The sequence below is a fragment of the Bos taurus genome, chromosome 3 (assembly GCF_002263795.3).
Source record: "Bos taurus isolate L1 Dominette 01449 registration number 42190680 breed Hereford chromosome 3, ARS-UCD2.0, whole genome shotgun sequence".
NCBI classification, from domain to species: Eukaryota; Metazoa; Chordata; class Mammalia; order Artiodactyla; family Bovidae; genus Bos; species Bos taurus.
The window spans coordinates 66,576,291-66,598,962 of NC_037330.1; the positions used below are offsets into that span (position 1 = coordinate 66,576,291).

At 41.9% G+C, this 22,672-nt stretch overlaps 1 protein-coding gene across 1 annotated transcript in view; it reads right to left on the reverse strand.

Moving 5' to 3' along the window:
* GIPC2 (GIPC PDZ domain containing family member 2) overlaps nt 1-22,672 on the reverse strand; it is a 99,603-nt gene that overhangs the window by 38,367 nt on the left and 38,564 nt on the right. Inside the window, 1 exon segment of the mRNA NM_001080279.1 lies at nt 19,928-20,108. Within this exon segment, the coding sequence (NP_001073748.1) occupies nt 19,928-20,108 (181 nt within the window).

Below are 22,672 nucleotides of genomic sequence, written 5' to 3' on the forward strand. Positions count from 1 at the left end.
TTCACATATCTGGGTTTTAGATATGAAACAGAACCCATAGATGTGCATTACCATTCTGATTACTAAAGAAAGACTTAATGGAACTCCAATTTGTGTCCTCTCAGAGTTTTTTACATCTGAAGAGTAGGGAAAGAATGAAGATTTATGTTTTAAATAAAATGCTTATATCTACTTGTCATTTTTTATGATACCATTTTAACTGGCATTGTCAGTAAACAGCCCGGCCCCTGCTACATCCTGACATTCAGGGAGAGATGGGGGAACAGAGGAGGTGGGGAGATGTCTGTCTCTGGTCCCACCCTGAACCCCAGGACAAGAGGAGGGCTGACATCAGCCAAGGCCCTGTCTTCAGGCGGAGAACAAGTAAACCAAGTTGTGTGGGTTAGCTCCCCCACCCACACAGGGTGTGGGGAGGTGGGGCATTCTCCTGCTTTTGCACAGAACAACCTCTTGTTCTGTTCCCTTGAGGGCCTGAATTGGCCTGGAGTACAATTCAGAGTAGGCTCAGAGCCCTGATGTCCAATAAGAGGAGGGTACGTACAGACACAGTTGTATCCAACAAGAGATGGACTTAATAATCAGAGACTCTGAGTTAAAACACAGCTACTCATTTACAAATTCTGTGAAGTTAGGAATAAGTCCTCATCTGCAGGGATTCCCTCGTAGCTCAGTCAGTAAGGAATCTGCCTGCTATGCAGGAGACCTGGGTTCAATTTCTGGGTCAGAAAGATCCCCAAAAAAGGGAATGGCTACCCACTCTAGTTTTCTTGCCTGGGAAATCTCATGGACAGAGGAGCCTGGCAGGCTATAGTCTATGGGTTCAGTAGAGTCAGACACGACTTAGCAACTAAACCACCACACCTCATCTGCGTGTGCACTGAGAACACCAGCTAGATAGAATGCTGTCTAACGCGTTCAGACGGCTGCCGGGTGAAAGGTGCCATGCCCAGTGGTCCGACTCACACACAGGGGCGGCTGCTGAGGCACTTGCTTCTGCTGACACATCCACCCTGGAAAGAGAGCCATCTGCTCTTCCCACACCCTCTCCCACAAAACCACTTGCATTGCTTTTCTCGGGATGAGAAACGTGCTAAAGTCTCTCTTTGAATGTTCAGAAAGCTATCACTTCAAATACAAAGGTCTCCTTTTCATTCTATCTCCTGTAGAACTGTGATTTTTCTCCCTTCCATTTACAGAAGGGTACAAACAAAAGATGACCCACTACCATACTCAGATTCTCCAAAGTGGCCCAGTTGAATTTAAGCCAAGCCCCTCAGGGGAGCACTGAGCAGTGGGGGCCCTCCAGTGTCCATCTCACTGGAGCCCCCAATCCCCACTCAAAACGTCTCTTGTTAGAGTTACATGACACCATGTGATCAAGTGAGCAGACACATCAACACCCCATCCTGGAAGAGGAAATATACAGCCTCCTCCTCTAACCACCTGTGTAGGTGAACTAAGCTACTTCACCAGATTCACTAATTCATTTCTATAATTTCCAGCTCTGGAGTTACACAGCAACAAAACGGCAGCCAGATGGCAACTCAGGACTTGCAGGACTTTGCAAGTTGTATATGCCAATGACCTTCAGCATTGCAGGCCCAGAAAGGCTTTTTTCCAGTGTTCCCAGAGCTGACCTGAGTCTTAGGGACTGATTCACATTAACCAGATTCACAAGAACAGATGTCATCACATCACTGTATTAATCATAGGGTCCAAGTGGGCTCCCGTACTTCCCTCTCATGAGCCAGAAACTTCCTGGGCAAAATGTATAAGCAAAGACCCAGCCATGAAGGTCCAAGACAGCAAGGCTAAGGGAAGAAAGAGAAGGCAGTGTGCCCCAGACCCTGGGTTCCAAGACTCCAAAAGCAAACGATGGACAGGATGTTTTAGAGTCCCTCCCAACTGCACGGCTCTCAGTTTATCAGGCCTCTACCCTTCTTGGGAATAAATCACTTGAAATTTTTTTACCACTGGGTACCTAAGAAGCTTAGTGAGCATGGCTGACACTGGGGAAAAGGACATGAGCACAAAGGATAATTCTTATGGGCCAAGGCTGTCAACAGGTAGCTCAGTGGCACACGGTCCACAGGCATGTTTGCGGAGTGGGCAGTGTTTTCAGACTTTTTAAATTAATTGCCAACTTTTAAAAGTTGGGTGATTTCTCATCAAAAATCAAATGTTAAGTTTCTCTTGGAGGCTGACACATGCCTACAAAACAATAATAATTAGAGTTGACAACTTTACTTTGGAGTCTGCAGCTCTCTGCCCTCCTTTTCAGACACTTGGGCTTCCCTGGTGGCTCAGCTGGTAAAGAAACCACCTGCAATGCGGGAGACCTAGGTTCAACCCGTGGGTTGGCAAGATCCCCTGGAGAAGGGAAAGGGTACCCACTCCAGTATTCTGGCCTGGGGAATTCCATGGGCTCTATAGTCCATGGGATCGCAAAGAGTTGGACACAACTGAGCAACTTTCAATTTCAATTTTAAATTTCATCAAGATATAGAGTTTCTCACTACATATGATTATGAAGCATTACTTGCCATTTCTTATACTAGTGCCTGTCTTAGAGCACACTTTTATTTCAAAGAAATAAATATATACACACACACACACACATATATATATATATACACTATAATTCATCTAGGGACAATAACGTGGATCATCTGGGGAGGACAATTTAAAGGTAATGTTGGGACTTCTCAGGCAGTCTAGTGGTTAAGACTTCACCTTCCAATGAAGAGGATATGGAATCAATCTCCACCATTGGTAAGAGCCCACATGCCTTGCAGCCAAAAAAAAACAAAAAACAGAAGGAGGACTTCCCTGGTGGTCCAACGGTTAAGAATCTGCCTGCCAGTGCAAGGGATACAGGTTCAAGCCCTGGTCTGGGAAGACTCCACTGCTGCAGAGCAACTAAGCCAGTGAGCCACAACTACTGAGACCCGAGTGCCTGGAGCCAGTGCTTCACCACAGAGAAGCCACCACAGCGAGAAGAGCAAACACCACAGCTAGAGGGTAGCCACCCCGAGCCACAGCGAAGACCTGATGCAACCAAAATAAATAAACACAATTTTAAAGTACAATTTATTTTTTTAAAAAAATAAGCAATATTGTAACAGATTCAATAAAGACTTTAAAAAAGAGTCCACATCAAAAAAAAAATCTTTAAAAAATAAAATAAAGGTGATTTTTTTAAAAAACTGATCATTTAATATGTCCCAGGTACTAGAAATTCTCCCAGCTGGTTGCTCCCAGCATCAGGGATGGGCCACACAAATGGAATCTAATTGATCCTCTCTATCACAGTGATGGTTTCAGAGGTGGACACATGAACAAAGGTCAGTGAGAAAAAAATCTAAGGACTTTTGCTAGAAATTCTGAGATAAGGACACTCTCCTTTTCTGTTCTGTGTGAATAAGGAAGCACATGGTCCCAGCCGTTGCTGACCATCATCTTGGGCCACCTTAAGATGACCTATAGATGATGAAGCTGATGCTTCAGGCAGCAGAACAGAAAGGAAGGACAATAAATGGGGTCCTGATCACATTGTATGTGCCCTTACATAGAGCTTTGTTGATGGATCACTCATGGATGGTTGATTTAAAAGATTCCCTTTTCTGCATTAGCCAGTTTGGTAAGGTTTTCTACTGTCTCCAACTGAAAGATACCTCACAGATACAGAATTGTGTCTGAGCAATGAAGCTTCTAAAAAGACCTTCCAGGACTTCCCTGGTGGTCCAGTGGCTAAGAATCTGCACTCCCAATGCAGGCGGCCTAGGTTCAATCCCTGGTTAAGGAACTGGATCCTGTATGCAACAAGTAAAACCCAGCACAGCAAGATAAATAAAATTTTTTAAAAAATAAAAAGAACTTCCAATGCCTGAACTTATACAAACAGCACTGTCCATAAACAGCTCCTGTGCTCCCCTCTCTACCTTCACCCCCACCACACACGCACTCTCTCTCTCTCTCTCTCTGAATAGTTGACATAATATCTAGCTTTGCCCCAGAATTTAAAAATTTTAACTGTCCATTCCCTTTTTCTATGTGTCCTTCCTCTCCTCAACATTCCTCATATGTCTTTAGCAATGGGGTTGTTTTTGTTTTGATTCAGCTCGTAGGGTGCTGGCGAAGATAAGAAGGAAAAGGAGATAAGTGGATGCCACATACACAAGGCAGCTATTGGATCAAAGGGCTGGCAACACGTGACCCAGCCCTCCCCACCCCACCCTCCCACAAAAAAAGGCTAAAGAAAGTGACTTAACTGCTCCTTTGATGAGACTTAACAGTGTATGACAAGTGTCAGAAGGGAAATACTATGCCAAAAATCATCTTGTTCTTTTAGATAAGGTGTCATCTAAGAAAAACTCAACCCTATTTTTCACAACTCCCTGAAATTACAGAATGCAACTCTGGGATAATTTTAATCCAGAGGAGACTATGTTACAAAAAAAATATTATAAACCTCTAGACTCTAATATTAATACAAAGAATTTTAAAGGATGGCTAAAGTATTTTCATCCTTCTATACTTATTTTATCCATAGGATGATTTTATGGGAATTCAAAAACTGTTCACTTTTATTAGTGGTTTATTACACATATTTTTCCTCCAGCTTTTAAAAAGTTTAGTAGTTGCAAAAACAATCCCACCAATTTAAAAAGTCGATACAGTGTAATCTACCACATTTCTAACATAGAACCACTTAAGATAATACTAAAGTAAACTTTCTAAAAAGAGTATATAATTAAAAACTATAAAGCCTCTAAAAGCAAAATGATTCTATTTCTCTACTCTCTAGACTAGGAATCCTTGTCTTTTTTTTTTTTAAATAACTGTTTTCTGGTTATAAAAGTTAATAGTTTATATTTAAAATGTGAAATATACAAGAAACCTAAAGAAAAAAGTCAGGCTTTCCAGATGGCACTCAGTCAGTTCAGTCAGTTCAGTCACTCAGTCGTGTCTGACTCTTTGCGACCCCATGAATCGCAGAACGCCAGGCCTCCCTGTCCATCACCAACTCCCGGAGTTCACTCAGACTCACGTCCATCGAGTCGGTGATGCCATCCAGCCATCTCATCCTCTGTCGTCCCCTTCTCCTCCTGCCCCCAATCCCTCCCAGAATCAGAGTCTTTTCCAATGAGTCAACTCTCCGCATGAGGTGGCCAAAGTACTGGAGTTTCAGCTTTAGCATCATTCCTTCCAAAGAACACCCAGGACTGATCTCCTTTAGAATGGACTGGCTGGATCTCCTTGCAGTCCAAGGGACTCTCAAGAGTCTTCTCCAACACCACAGTTCAAAAGCATCAATTCTTCGGCGCTCAGCTTTCTTCACAGTCCAACTCTCACATCCATACATGACCACTGGAAAAACCATAGCCTTGACTAGATGGACCTTTGTTGGCAAAGTAATGTCTCTGCTTTTCAATATGCTATCTAGGTTGGTCATAACTTTCCTTCCAAGGAGTAAGCGTCTTTTAATTTCATGGCCGCAATCACCACCTGCAGTTTGGTAAAGAATCTGCCTGCCAATGCAGGAGATCGAGATATGGGTTTGATCCTGGATTGGGATGATTCCCTGGAGTAGGAAGTGGCAACCTACTGCAGTATCCTTCCCTGGAGAATCCCATGGACAGAGGAGACTAGGAGGCTACAGTCCATGGGGCCGCAAAGAGTCACACGCAACTGAGCATATACAAACAAGTCATTTAAAACCCACCTCCAGAGATAACTGTTAACATATATATATATATATATATATATATATATATATATACACACACACACACACATACTGCAAGTCATTTTTCTTCTATATTTAAATATAGTTTAAAAAAGGATATTACTGTACATTGTTTTGTAATTGCCTTTTCATTTAATCTATCAAACATTTTACTATACATTAAGACAACTGTTTATCTGCTTAACTTTTTCTGAAGACACACTCTGACAATTTTGAGTGTAATTTGTCAGATCCATTTCTTACAATTATATGACAACTCCCATTATACAAATACTGTTATTAATAGAATGTGCATTATTAGAAAAAGAGCAATTTTACCAATGTGACATTACCTTTACACTGTTACACCATATTAAGGAAGACATATCACATATTAGCATCAGTTTTGACCCCTTTGTCTATTGCTATTTTAATTACTAAGCCTACAAACAGCCAAGAACTATTATCTACCTTCTATTTGTGGTTGTCATTAATTCCAAAGGCTCCTTAAATGTTGTAGTTCTAAGAAATCAATCACTGTTTAGGGTAAGTGAACTGGTTAATACAGATGACAGAGTTTTTCCTATAATAGAATATAATAATTTTACTTTTCATGGGTTAAAAACACGAATACTTAATAAGTTTTCCTTAATGAGAGTTTATAGCTAGAATAGAAAAGACTGAATATTTAGCCTGGGTCTTTATCCAAGGCGGGGCTTCCCTTGTGGCTCAGCTGGTAAAGAATCGACCTGCAATGCGGGAGACCTGGGTTCAATCCCTGGGTTGGGAAGATCCCCTGGAGAAGGGAAAAGCTCCCACTCCAGTATTCTTGCCTGGAGAATTTGGGAAGATCCCCTGGAGAAGGGAAAAGCTACCCACTCCAGTATTCTTGCCTGGAGAATTCCATGGACTGTATAGTCCATAGGGTCACAAAGAGTTGGACACAACTGAGTGACTTTCACTTTATCCAGCTGAGTCTTTACATGGAAAACACATTTATCAGTTACACCCAGCATTCATCTAACACATCCGCCACACCCCACGAAAGAGAACTTGGCTCCTCATTTATCTTCTCCCGGAGTATCTTTGTGGTAAATGCCAAACCCAGGTCTATCTAGATATAAGAAGGGCAGAATAAACTCTGGGACATAAAGAGATGATTAAGTGGCATGTTCCAGCCCCCAAATTTGACCTTAAATCTTTGCCAAAAAAAATACATGAGAGCATCACTGTCACATAAAATGCAATGTATCTAAAATTAAACTTCTCTCCCTTTCTCCCAAACCATTACTACATCCAACTGCCCCATTTCCAAATACCACTTTTATCACAGGCTCTGATAATAGAAACCTGGGGTCACATTTGTTTCTTCCAAACCCTTGTCTCCTCCCTCTTTTAGCTAAAGAGCATAATCCTACCTCCAACCCCCATTTGTGCCTCTGTAATATTATTCAGCCAAATTCCCACTGCTGCCTCCAATCCCAGGCCCTATTATTTCCTCCTGGACTGCTGCAGCAGCCTCTGACATGGCATCTCCTCTAATCAAATACAGCCAACATTCCTCTTCCAGGCTTAATTCCCCAAAGGATTTCATTACTTCATTCTTTGGTTCTAATATCTCAATGATTCCCTGTTATCCTCTCCAACAAGCTCAGGTTCCCCACCTAGTTTCCAGAGATCTTCTTAACATGGCTTAGAGCTGCTTTTGCAGCCTGATTTGCTGTAGTCCCTCCAAGACTAGGCTGTTTTCCACAGGAAGCCCTCCTTCCTTGTCTGTACTTTCCCTGCCATCTTATAAGGCCAAGTTCAACTGTAATCTTTTTCAACAATCTTCCTCACCTACTAATATCTTTACCCTTTCTTCATCATTCAGTTGCTAAGGCATGTCCAGCTCTTTGCTCTGAGAGCTCTTAGTTTATGTAGTTCGGTTCAGTTGCTTAGTCACGTCCAACTCTTTGTGATCCCATGGACTGCAGCACTCTAGGCTTCCCCGTGTTTCACTATTTCTCGGAGTTTGCTCAAACTCATGCCCATTGAGTTGATGGTACCATCCAACCATCTTATCTTCTGTTGCCCTCTTTGCTTTTGCCTTCAGTCTTTACCAGCATAAGGGTCTTTTCTAATAAGTGGGTTTTTTGCATCAGGTGGCCAAAATATTGGAGCTTCAGCACCAGTCATTCCAATGAATATTCAGGGTTGATTTTCTTTAGGATTGACTGATTTGATCTCCTTGCAGTCCAAGGGACTCAAGAGTCTTCTCCAGCACCACAGTTTGAAAGCATCCATTCTTCAGTGTCAGTCTTCTTTGTGGTCCGACTCACATCCGTACATGGCTACTGGAAAAACCATAGCTTTGAGTATACAGACCAACTTAAATCTCTGCAGTGGATTTAAATTTTTGATCCACAATTCTGGAGAAAAGAATATCAGATGGAATCTGACTAGAAGCCCCTCACTTTACAACCTTGGTGAGAAATTGAGTCTTGGTTTTGCTTTGGAGTCTCCCCCTCTCAGGATCCAAAAGACTGATGCGGTGCTCAGTGCAACACAGATGCTACCCTGAATCTCAATGTCCAAGTCAATACACCCATGCCCAGGGCACAGAGACGCTTTAACCTCAGATTGCAAGGAGACAGCTCTTACAGCTCTGAGTTCCCTTTGCAACTCTATCAGGGGTCCTATCACCTCTCATGGGGAGTTCCATGGGAATGAGATGCTGGTAATTTTGGATTACTTGCAGGAGAAGATGAGCACATGTCCTTCTACTCTGCCATCTTGGAGTTTCACACGATAGCAAAGTAATGCTCAAAATTCTCCAAGACAGGCTTCAACAGTATGTGAACTATGAACTTCCAGATGTTCAAGCTGGATTTAGAAAAGGCAAAGGAACCAGAGATCAAATTGCCAACATCTGCTGGATCATGGAAAAAGCAAGAGAGTTCCAGAAAAGCGTCTACTTCTGCTTTATTGACTAGGCCAAAGCCTTTGACTGTGTGGATCACAACAAACTGTGGGAAATTCTTAAACAGATGGGAATACCAGACCACCTTACCTGCCTCCGGAGAAATCTGTATACAGGTCAAGAAGCAACAGTTAGAACTGGACATGGAACAACAGACTGTTTCCAAATTGAGAAAGGAGTACATCAAGGCTGTATATTGTCACCTTGCTTATTTAACTTATATGCAGAGTACATCATGAGAAACGCTGGGCTGGAGGAAGCACAAGCTGGAATCAAGATTGCAAATGACACCACCCTTATGGCAGAAAATAAAGGAGAACTAAAGAGCCTCTTGATGAAAGTAAAAGAGGAGAGTGAAAATTTGGCTTAAAACTCAACATTCAGAAAACTAAGATCACGGCATCCGGTCCCATCACTTCATCGCAAATAGATAGGGAAACAATGGAAACAGTGACAGACTTTATTTTTGGGGGCTCCAAAATCACTGCAGATGGTGACTTCAGCCACAAAATTAAAAGATGTTTGCTCCTTGGAAGAAAAATTATGACCAACCTAGATAGTATATTAAAAAGCAGAGACATTACTTTACCAACAAAGGTCCGTCTAGTCAAAGGTTTTTCCAGTGGTCATGTATGGATGTGAGAATTGGACTATAAAGAAAGCTGAGTGACAAAGAATTGATGCTTTTGAACTGTGGTGTTGGAGAAGACTCTTCAGAGTTCCTTGGACTGCAAGGAGATCCAACCAGTTCATCCTAAAGGAAATTAGTCCTAAATATTCATTGGAAGGACTGATGCTGAAGCTGAAACTCCAATACTTTGGCCATCTGATGTGAAGAACTGACTCACTGGAAAAGACCCTGGTGCTGGGAAAGATTGAAGGTGGGGAGGAAAAGGGGATGACAGCGGATGAGATGGTTGGATGGCATCACCGACTCAATGGACATGAGTTTGAGTAAGCTACAGGAGTTGGTGATGGACAGGCAAGCCTGGTGCGCTGCAGTCCATGGAGTCACAAAGAATCAGACACACCTAAGCTACTGAACTCAACTGGGACACTGGTCTTCGATACTGTTGGGACATGCTAAAGCTATCTGTCCCATGGCTTATTTGTTAGGGAAATGCCTTCCCAATCTTACCACATCTTCTAGCCTCCCTCACTCTCAGCCTCAAGACCATTCCCAACCATGGAATATCAGCTCTCAGCTGAACTATGCTTTGTTTAAGTCTGTATTACAGCATATAGATCATATGGTTTGCATTATATTCTAAGAAAGGGGCTATTCTGGTGGCTCAGTCAGTCAAGAATCCAACTGCAATGCAGGAGACTCAGGTTCAGTCCCTGGGTTGAGAAGATTCCCTGGAGAATGAAATGGCAACCCATTCCAATATTCTTGCCTGGGAAATCCCATGGATAGAGAAGCCTAGTGGGCTACAGTCCCTGGAGTGGCAAGTGTTGAACACAACTTAGCAACTAAACCACCACCATTACCACCACTGTCAAACAGACAGTAACACAGAATGTTAAGAACAGAAGCCTCAGGAGTAAACAAGAATGGAGTACTATACGTGCACTAAATGACCTCCAGGAGGTATAAAACTGCCCAAAACCTCAGTTTACTTATCAGGAAAATCCTCATAGGAACAACACAAGGATTAAGTCAAGCCAGAATAGTAGAAATCCTAGTAGCAATGACTTACATTTATGTAGCACTATGTGTCAAGCATTATTGTGTGTGATTTACATATATTAACTCATTCAACCCCCACGACACTTTATGGATAAGTAAACAGACATGGGGCTTCCGCAGTGGCTCAGGGGAAAAGAACCCATAGGCAATGCAGAAGACTCGTATTCAATCACTGAGTCGGGAAAATCCCCTGGTGAAGGAAATGGCAACCCACTTAGTATTCTTGCCTGGAAAGTTCTACGGACAGAGGAGCCTGGCAGGTCACAAAGAGTTGGACAATACTGAGTGACTAACACTTTCACTTCACTTCAAACAGACATAGAAGGGAATAAGTAAGTAGTCCAAGATCACATAAGAAGTAAGCAGCAGAGACAGGAATTCAACCCAAGCAGTCTGGCTCAGAATCTATGCTCTTATTCATTATACCATATTGCTTCTAATATTCTCTTATTCTTTATACCATATTGCTGCAAATGGTAACTATGACTGCTATTGGTAGAACTACTTGAGTGTTAATGTACTTGCCTCTTTATGTAAGTTGCAAGCTCCTTGAGGAGAATAAAAACATGCTGACTCATCCATAATAAGTGTTAGGAAGCTGGCTCTGGAGGCTCATTGCAGGGTTAGAAGCCTACCTTCCTCCCTCACTAGCCAGCTCTAAAACCTTGGACAGATTGCCTAACCTTTTAGAATGGTTGTAAGGATTAAATTATTTCCAATTTAGAAAGTACTTAGGAAAGTGAATGGCAGCTATGACAATGACATACTGATATATTTCATTATTTGATATGAGATGTGATTTACCATCTGTCCTTCCAGGATACAGAAGAGGGCCAGAGCTCTCAACAAACACTTGCTAATCACCAACTCACCCACTTTGCTTTCCTTGCTTCATGTGGGCTCATTTTGTTGCTAAAATTACTCTTTACTTCCCTGGCAGTCCAGCTGTTAAGACTCCATACTCCCAATGCAGGGGGCACAGATTCAATCTCTGGTCAGGGAACTAGATCCCCCAGGCTGCAACTAAATATCCCACATATTGCAACAAAGATCAAAGATCCCACATGCTGCAACTAGGAGCTGGAGTGGCCAAATAAATAAATAGTTTTCAAAATAAAATAAAATTACTCCTTAAAGAAAGGGCTATACCTTCAAGATAACAGTAATACTAGCAGCTAACTTTTACCAAACACTTCTATGCAGCAGGGATTATTCTACGATTATTTTCACGTGTTTAGTCATTTAATCCTCACAACAGCCCAATGTTGTTGATGCTATGAGCTTTATTTTTGTGGAAGGAAACCAAAACACAGAAAGATTAATTCATCCAATATCATATTAACACACAGCCCAGATGTGGCAGAGTCTACGGATTTAACTACTTACACTTTGGTGTCCCTTTAGCAACATATTCCTTAGTACATATAAAAGTACCAAAAGCACTGTTGCTTGAATAATGTTCACTCAAAATACCATGAATAATAGAAATTATTTTTTAAGTGTTTGAAGTGTCTATCTAAAAAGTCATAGAGTTTCCCTTAATAGCAAATAGACTTAGTCCTTGAAAATGAACACATCCGTTAGGCTGAATCACAAAGATGAGGTCCGAGTTTTCCAGCTGTGAATGACTCAAAGGACTCGGACGTACTTCACATACTGAACATCCTATTCTGATGGGCACACAGCACAGAAATGAGGTCTCTAAAAGAAGACAGAGCCCAGAGATCTGTAACAAAATCTAACCTCAAAACAAAGACTATCAATGCTTTAGGAGGCACACATTCTTTCAACTCCCTTTTTGGTTTTCAAAACACTTCACAGAAATATTTTAGACCTCCTTCCACAAACCTCTTTCCATAAAGGGCAACAATAACAAAGTAAAGAAATTCTCCAGGATAAGTGAAGTGGAGACTCATCTAAATAAAACTGAATCAAAGTCTCATAATATTTACTAAAGACCTCATAGGAAAATAAACTAGTTGAGCAAGTCTGATCCTAAAGCCAGTTAAATGGAAGAATGAATTTTCATAGCCTTGGGAAACTTAGGTTTATAGGGCAGACTCTGGAGGGTTGAGCTCATTGTAGAGACATGTTCCTTTTCACTGGCAAAAGAGGAAAGGAAGTGAGCCATGCCCTAAAAAAAAAAAAAAAAATTACCACTAGAGGCATTCCAGCCGCTACTTGATAAGGACTGGGAAGGCTGCCATCAACTCCTAGCTAGAAGGAGGAAAATTTGGATCTGAAAGCAGCTGACCAGGAGAAACCATGTTAGGTATGAATAAGATTTCCCATTAAATTGCAAGGTTTTAACAAGGGAGTCATTTAAGCCAGTTGCTACTGTGATACAAAGTGAGAAATATATATATATATATAATGTGTGTGTGTGTGTGCGCGTGCGCTTAGTCACTCAGTCGTGTCTGACTCTTTGCAACCTCATGGACTGTAGTCCCCCAGGCTCCTCCGTCCATGGGAATTCTCCAGGAAAGAATACTGGTGTGGGTTGCTATGCCCTCCTCCAGGGGATCTTCTCAACCCAGGGAATGAACCCAGGTCTCCTGCATTGCAGGCAGATTCTTTACGGTCTAAGTCACCAGGGAAGCCCAAGAATACTGGAGTGGGTAGCCTATCCCCTCCCTGAAAAATCTTCCCAACCCAGGGATCGAACTGGGGACTCCTGCATTGCAGGCAAATTCTTTACCAGTTGAGCCACCAGGGAAGCCCATATACATTATATCATGACCCATAAATACAGACCTAACCGAAATACACATATATGCATATATGAAAACATTGAAACCAAACACTTACCCTTACTAGGCACAAAGCACTATGAAATTTCCAATTCTATTCTATTTTGTGTTCTCAACACACTGGTTGAGACCTACTAGCTGAAAACAGTGATTTAAACCAGCAGAGGAGATTCTGAGGGTATGTTTTATAATAATAGCCATTATTCCTCCCTCAGAGCCCCACAGCCAAGTTAGGAAAACTGCAATGGCGCATCTGTTCTTGGGACAAGTGACTTGCTCCTGAGTGCTTGGGTAAAGGCCAGCCAGACACTGGCTTCTCCATGTCCAGCCATTCCTCACTGTGCTGACTATTCTTTCTAGTCCTTAAATGCAGGGTTCCCCCACAGCTCTGGTCTTGTCATTTTTCTCTTATTACTCTGAGTAACTGGATTTTATTTCCATGGATTCAAAGTACTCAGAAATCCCATTCTGTAGGTCCCAATTCTAAATGCTCACCTACCTCTTACAGATAGCCAGCTGAATTGCCCCACAGATTTCAAACTCTTAAGACTCAAAATTGCACTGTAATTACAATCTCTTTTCCCTGTCTCCTCACCTAAATCTTTCTTTTCCAGTTTTCCTCCTCTCAAAGAATAGCAACACACAATCCACAAATCTGTGAGTCACAATTTGCGATTTCTTTTCCTTTATCTTTACATCCAATGGGTTACCAAGTCTATGTTCTTAATATTCAGTGGTGGTTGGTGATCCCATGCAGGGGCCCTGGGTTCGATCCCTGGTCAGGGAACTAGACCCCACAGGCTACAACTAAGGATCCCACTGCCACAGTGAAGATGGAAGATCCTGCATTCTTCAACTATGACCTGGGGCAAACAAACATTCAGTGGTATGCAGGTAAATGTTTGACAATCAACCTTCCAAATTAAAAAAAAAAAAAAAAAGCAGCAGCAGCCCTGACTTGCAGCACTTGCCTATTTCCATGATGTAAACACCCACCCAGGGCCAATTTCAAGCAACCAACTTGATGCCACTGAACACGGAATTGAAACAGATGGGTATGAATGGCTCCAGCACACTACTGTCTGTTCCAAGGAACCATTTCTTATCTCCATACCTACTGGTACTGCCTTCATTCAGGATTTCATCTTTCTTCTTCTCAACACAACAGTCTTTATTGATTTCCTGACCTCTAAATCATGCCCTACCTTCTGACACGTCTCCAAAATACCTATCTAAAATCCAAGTCTCATTAAGGTTCTCCACTGCCTAACCCCCCAGTGGTTCTCCACTGTCCACCCTTTAGCTGCATACATAAGGCCCTTGATAATTTGGTCACAGTGACTCTTGAGCTTCTTCTCTTGCCACACCACCACCAGAACCTCTATTCTAATCACACCCCCAAGACATCATATTCTGAGATACACAACACTGCTCTGTGATTCTGCACATTGCTTATTCTAGTCCTACTTCCTAGGACAACCTTGTCTAATTTGTTCTCTGAGTCAGCCTCTTAAGATTCAGCTCAAATTCCTTCTCCAGGAAGCTTTTTCTAAACTCCTTGGTTGGTTTGATATATCCCATCTTTAAGACCTCCAGTACCTTCTATCACTTCCAACATCCTTTATTGAAATTTTTTGTATCTGTCTCTTCCCACTAAATATGAGTTTCTTGAAGGCAAGAACTGGTCTTATTTATGGATATACCAATTATGTAGTGTGGTAATGGAACACACAGGAGGCTCTCAATAAACAATGACTATTACCCCAGCAAACTTGTACCCTAAGACCATTGTATGCTAATTACTCAATTATTTGTTAAATGAAAACATATCAGTATATTCTTACCATCTGCCCAGGGCCAAAGAACTGCTAAGATACCTTACCTATACCTTCTATATTGTCAGGAAGTCCAAGATCTACTGCCATAGTAAAAGAAATTGCACTATATTTTCTTTCTTTCTTTCTTTTTTTTTTTTTTTTTTTTGCTTATTGGCCTCTGCCTCAATTTCCCAGCACTATCACAATGAAGAACCACATAGCTTAAACAACAAAAGCTTGTTTTCTTACAGTTATGGAAGCTAGAAGTCTGTTGCCAGGGTCACTTTCTTCTGAGGTCTATCTCCTTGGTTTGCATTTGGCTGTCTTTATGTTCACATGGTATTCTCCCTCTATGTGCCTCCATGTCCAAATTTCCTCTTCTTATAAATACACCAGTCATATTGCACCAGGAGCCACTCTGATGACCTCATTTTAACTTAGTCACCTCACTAGAGATCCTATCTCCAAATATAATCACATTCTGAGGTACTGGAGACTAGGACTTCAACATACAAATATTAGGGGGACATGATTCAGTCCATGACAGCCTCCTAGACTGTGAGTGCCTCAAAAGGCAGGAGCTATACATTAAGTCTTCTTTCTTAATATCTGCCATGCCTAGCAGAGTACCTGGAACACAGCCGATTTTCAAATTATTTGTGGAATATATAAATGAAGGGTCTTCCAGGAGTGCAGTCCAAATCTACGGAGTGAAGCCCCTTCCAAGTTTGGTGGCCAGCATCAAGAAGAGTTTTAGCCCTTCCCTGAAAGAGAGCTTGATATTGTCATGGTCTCCAGATGGCCCTGTACTAAAGAGCCATTTATACAGAACCCAACACTTAGTGGAATAATAAAATCCTTAAGATTGGACACCTAAAGCCAGTTGACAATATTCTCTTTCTCTCCAGACTCATTCTGATATGCTCAGACTGATAGCATCATGCATGGCTAGAATCAAAGTCAAAAGAAAACAAACACTTCTTTACCTAAAAGACGTGTAACAGCTTAAAGAAATGGTTTGCTGCTAAGTCACTTCAGTCGTGCCCGACTCTGTGTGACCCCATAGACGGCAGCCCACCAGGCTCCCCTGTCCCTGGGATTCTCCAGGCAAGAATACTGGAGTGGGTTGCCATTTCCTTCTCCAATGCAAGAAAGTGAAAAGTGAAAGTGAGGTCGCTCAGTCATGCCCAACTCTTCTCGACCCCATGGACTGCAGCCTACCAGGCTCCTCCGTCCATGGGATTTTCCAGGCAAGAGTACTGGAGTGGGTTGCCACTGCCTTCTCCAAAGAAATGGTTTAAAGGCATGGAAATCTGCCTTTTCCTACCCAAAAAGAAAGTTCCTCCCCTTCACTGTTCACCTGTCAGTTAAGTAGCCTGCCTTCTCTGCTATCAAGATGGACATATGACCTAATAAACTCCCCCTCCAAGGAATTTGAATCCTAATTGGAGTAACCTAAAGATACATACATTGGAAGTGACTTAGCAGCAGCAGCAGCATGAAGGGTTCCTGGTTCATACATCCCTGAAACAGGCTTGGTTCCTACCTTTCCAAGACTTGATTGAACTGTCTTTGTTTCTGAGACCAAACTGATAGTCTCTCCAAAAACTGACATTTCCTAACATTAGAAAGTGCTTATTGTGTAGCTCTCAAAGAATCTGGACACATATATGGACCCCAGACGTTGGGTGTTGGTAGTGGTGAACGTAAAATACAGAAATAGAGTGGGCAGCAAGGAGTTCCTCATCAGCAGCTCATCGTATCTGCTGTGTAAGCACATCGCTGCCAACTACATTATTCCCTCCTGTATTTTGGGACACAGTCCACATGCCTTCCCCAGCTAAATTGTTGGGAAGTTGGTAGGAAAACGTCAAGACACTGGAGTGTGTGGCTATTTCTGACAGCTTTTGGTAAAGTCCCAGAAATGACTTAGGTCATCTTGGCTGAAGCTATAAAATTCTGCCTTACCTAGACTGGCCCTTTCTCCTGGTAGGAATCCAAGATGACAGAGAGTCAGATAATCATGAAGAACTTTACATTTGAATCAATTCATCAATGAAAATGCTAGAAAAACACAGGCGGGAAGGAAACATAGTGAAAGATAAGATTGGGATGGAGAAAATGGGGCCAAGACTGGTCCCCCATGAACCTCCTGATGTATACTGCCTTCCCAGCAAAAAGCTAAGTGCTGGAAAAAGGTCACAGGATGAGAAACAAATGAATTGCCTTTATCCAAGAGGCAAAAAAGAAAGGCACCAAAATTAAGGGCTCAAAGCTAGGCAGAGAAACCAGTCCTATTCTAAAAGACCCCAGGCTAGAGCCCAGAGGCAAAGATCAATCAACAGAGTAGAAAATGCATATAGACCAGCAGGTATAATTTGGGTTAAATTGAGTGAAGCTGCCTTTGAAACCTTGGAAAACAAAAACTTGTTACTGCTCCCAAATCAATCTCTAGGTACCTTAACCTTTATCACCAGAATGTGAGCTGCCAAAATAACATAACCTCATTAGGAAAAACCTATTCATTGTCCTTTTCAAATTTGTCCATGGAATTCACATGAAGCAAAGACCAGGTTCAGCCATTGCAGGCATGTAAGGCAGTGAAGTACACCAACTATCTACACATGTGTCTCAAATATTGAAGGAAAACTCTAATCATGGAGCTGCTGCTGCTGCTGCTAAGTCGCTTCAGTCGTGTCCAACTCTGTGCGACCCCATAGACGGCAGCCCACCAGGCTCCACCATCCCTGGGATTCTCCAGGCAAGAACACTGGAGTGGGTTGCCATTTCCTTCTCCAATGCATGAAAGTGAAAAGTGAAAGTGAAGTCGCTCAGTCGTGTCCGACTCTTAGCGACCCCATGGACTGCAGCCTACCAGGCTCCTCCGTCCATGGGATTTTCCAGGCAAGAGTACTGGAGTGTGGTGCCATTGCCTTCTCCGAATCATAGAGCAGGAATAGCTAAATACAATGACCTCTGTGTAACATCCAAGACTATTATCAACCTAACATCCAACTTAAGGTGTATCAGCAACTCTCTACTAAAAAAACACAGAGACCACAAAATTTATATGCAGACAAGGAAAAATAGGAAGAGATTAACTCTGGAAAATAGATTGTGGTAGAGATAAATGTAGAAAGAAACTATATTACTTGAATTGTTCTAAGAGAAAAACTTAGATTTACAAAGAACCTAAATCAAATACTATTTATCTCAAACTGCCTACGTCCTATCATTCTATATACTATGATGTCTGGGAAGCTGGTTACTAAACAAAGCCATTTCAAAAGGAGCTGCTAACGTTGTTTACAATAGCCAAGACATGAAAGCAACCTAAATGTCCATCGACAGAGGAATGAATAAAGAAGATGTGGTACATATATACAATGAAATATTACCCAACCATTAAAAAGAACGAAATAATGTCATTTTCAACAACATGGATGGACCTAGAAATTGTCACACTGAGAGGAGTAAGTCCAAGACAGAGAAATATCATATGACATCCCTTATATGTGGAATCTAAAAAGAAATTATACAAATAAAGTTATTTGCAAAACAAAAACAGACTTACAGAACAAAGTTATCATTGTCAGGGGAAAGGATTGGGGGGAAAAATAGGGAGTTTGGGATCGACATGTACACAGTGCTATATTTAAACTGGATAGCCATCAAGGGCCTACTGTACAGCACAGAGAACTCTGCTCAATGTTATGTGGCAGCCCAGGTGGGAGAGGAGTTTGGGGGAGAATGCATACATGTATATGTGTGGCTGAGTCCCGTTGCTGTCCACCTGAAACTATCACAACATTGTTAATTGGCTATACTCCAATACAAAATAAAAGGTTTTTTTAAGTGAAAAAAAGAAAAAAGAAGGAGCTGCTAGATGGAAATCTGAGTGCTGGCCCACCTTCCTCTGTGGTAAGTGAGCTCAGATGCTATAATACACCATCTAGAATCATGGTATCTGCAGCAGTAGTTCCTAGAATGGCCTCTCCCGGAGCAGCAAGGGCAGAAGACATCCTTTTTTGACATCTTCTTGGAACTCTGTCTCCCACAAGCAATGCCACCTACACCACATTTCTATTACATGGCACAGAACCACTTGGAAGCCAGAGAAATTTTTTCAATTTCATATGGCTAGGATCTGCCCCTTACTTGTTAAGGGTGGGGAAATAAAATTGCCCAGACCTGCCACATTCTCCCATCACTGTCATTAACTGCCCTGAGAAAACAGACACTGGAAACAAACTATAAGGAATCTTTATGTTGTGCGATAGACGAAAGAACATAAGGTAGGTGGAGTCACGGATGAGTAAGGGCAGGCCTAGGATGATTCTGCTGAAGATATTTTAACACTGATGAACACTAGGCCATCATTTGGCTCATTAAAATAGTGCTGTGATTAAGGGTAGTGAGAGAGAGAGGCTGGCACATTTTCCTGTAGATGAGATGGCCCTGGGGGTTTGAACAACAGTTGGAACACAGCTGCCATGGCTAAAACCAAGCGAGTACAGATGCCACACCAAAGCAGAAGCAGTTCCCTACCATTCCATGCTGCCAAGTTCAAAATGCCAGTGGAGGAAAAGTATTGAAGGAAGTATTTAAAATAGACTAGATAGCTACTTTAAATACCAATTCTATGTGTAACTACAGTTTCTGCTACTGAGGTCCTTGAATGACAGTTACTACTGTTTAGAGAGCTCAGTCAAACATCTCCCTGCTCAGCAAGATGAATCAATGCAGTGTGCTGTTCTTCGAGCTTGGAACAAATTCATAGTCACTAGACATTAGACTTCATAACTCCAAATGCCCTTTTAAGAAAATGTTCTTCTAAGCATTTTTTTTCTCCTTTTATGTTTGTTTTCCTTATAAGTAGAGTTGTCTATCATTTCCTATGTTCTTAACTGATATTCAAAAGCACATGACACCATATCACAGTACTCAGTTCCCTGAGAAAGATAAGCTAAAATGACTTACCGAAGGCCTTCTTAGGTTCTATTAATGTCAAGGTAAAGAGTTCCTCTTTTTTTAGTTCCTTTAACTTCTTAGCAACATCAAAGTGACGCCACCCAACGATATTTTCTCCATTGATGGCTTCAATGTGATCCCCCACACAGATTGTTTTAACTGAATCAATTATGCTGTCATCTTTAATTCTCTGAAAGAAAATTAAGGGTAATAATAAAAAAATAGCAACATGCAACACTACTTTTCAAGCTCTTAAGACATTATGTATAATATATTGACAAAAACCCATCCATGCAGCTTAATGTTCAGTTAAAGACAGAGAAGACCAAACAACAAAGATAAGCATCCTGCTCCCAAACATTCTTTTTTGTCATTCAGAATTCAGCTCCATCAGGTCACCATCTCCTCTGAGCAGCTTTTCCTGACAACTGCCAGCCCATTCCTCCAAGATTAGGCAAGGTGCCTAATCTCATGCCTCTGTAGTACTTTCTGCTACATGTGCTGAGCTCGAAGCTAAGCACTTTACAGTCACGATCTCATTTAACAACCTTTATGAGAGTCTCATGTCTTAGATCAGGAAGATCAAGCAACTTGCCAAGTTCAACAGACCACAGTGCAACTTTCCATTTTCTTGTCAGCCTCCACTTTTCCATGGACAAAGGAGCTTGAAGGGTTACAGTCCACAGGCTGGTAAAAGAGTTGGACATGGCTTAGCAACTAAACAACAACAAACTCCACTACTGAACTGTAATATCCTTGGGGATAGAGATGCTCTTATTCACCATCGCACGCCCTGTGCCTAGCACAATACCTACCTAAAATTGTTGTTGAATCATTTCAACATGAGACCCATTGTTATTGTTGTTGCTCAATCACTAAGGTACATTACATCAGAATAAAGCTTGAGCTTTTTCTATTGACTACATTCTTTAAACCCTAGTTACAAAGCCAAGACAAGAATTAGTACAACCTTAACCAAGAAAATTGATATGTAGTAGATAGGTGTAGTCACCACCGGGGAGCCAATGAGAAGGATTTTCATTTACATATCACTTTTTATTTATATATTTCAGGTGAGGAGAACTTAGGACCCAAGTAGAAATGTCAAATTGGTATTTCCTAACTCTATAATGGGAGAAGGCAATGGCACCCCACTCCAGTACTCTTGCTTGGAAAATCCCATGGATGGAGGAGCCTGGTGGGCTGCAGTCCATGAGGTTGATAAGAGTCGGGCACGACTGAGCGACTTCACTTTCACTTTTCACTTTCATGCATTGGAGAAGGAAATGGCAACCCACTCCAGTGTTCTTGCCTGGAGAATCCCAGGGACAGGGGAGCCTGGTGGGCTGCTGTCTATGGGGTCACACAGAGTCAGACACGACTGAAGTGACTCAGAAGCAGCAGCAGCAACTCTATCATAGGTATGTGCGTGTGTGCTAAGTCACCTCAGTCCTGTTGACTCTTTGTGACCCTGTGGACTGTAGCCCACCAGGCAGGCAAGAATACTGAAGCAGGTTACCATTCCCTCCTATCACAGGTATGAAAACAACACATCAATAGTCCAGACTTTCAAAATGAGATGTAAGACTCCCTGCTGCTGCTGCTGCTAAGTCGCTTCAGTCGTGTCCAACTCTGTGCGACCCCATAGACGGCAGCCCACCAGGCTCCCCTGTCCCTGGGATTCTCCAGGCAAGAACACTGGAGTGGGTTGTCATTTCCTTCTCCAATGCATGAGAGTGAAAAGTGAAAGTGAAGTCGCTCAGTCGTGTCCAACTCCCAGCGACCCCATGGACTGCAGCCTACCAGGCTCCTCCGTCCATGGGGTTTTCCAGGCAAGAGTACTGGAGTGGGGTGCCACTGCGTTCTCCGTAAGACTCCCTAAAATAATACTAATAATTTCTGAAAGAATTTTAGGGACAAGAACTTCCACAAAACTCTACACAGGTAACAACCCAGCAGAAGATATATAAACTCTTCAACAGCATTGAAGAACACGGCAAAATGCAGGCCACAATCTGCCCTGGGCATCACAAATCCTTTTTGAGAATGACCCGATAGAATTATTAGGGGCTGCTGTTATTGTGTTGGAGAAGGCAATGGCACCCCACTCCAGTACTCTTGCCTGGAGAATCCCAGGGATGGGGGAGCCTGGTGGGCTTCCGTCTCTGGGGTCGCACCGAGTCGGACACGACTGAATCGACTTAGCAGCAGCAGCTGTTATTGTGTAATAGATCTGTGTGTATCCTGCATTTTTATCAGGTAGAATAACAACATCTTCTGAGTCAGTAGAGGATTGATCCTTGTGTCCAAGAGTTAAGAGAAAAACTGATCCCATGTACCCTAGCATCTCCATAATATTGTCACAAGAAAAAACAAGTTGTAGAAGACTAACCTAGGAAGGCTAGTCATTTTTAATTTTTAAACTTTATTACAATATACCAAATCCTATAGTAGGTTTCTTTTTTATCACCCAATTTCAAGAACATGGCTATGTTCACTGTAATAACTGTTAAAATGCTTTATGCAAATGATACAATAATGCCAATTCAAGTGGAAATTATTATCATTACAAGTAATTAATTATAAAGCAAAAAGCCTTGAAATTTCATAATCTGACAATATTTTCTTTAGTAAATCCATATTCAACTTACAAGCTACAGAAACAAACAAGGGTAACCACAACACATGATACCACTCAGTACAATTGGAGTTTCTAAACTGTCATAGAAACATAAGTGAAATTAAACAAAAGAC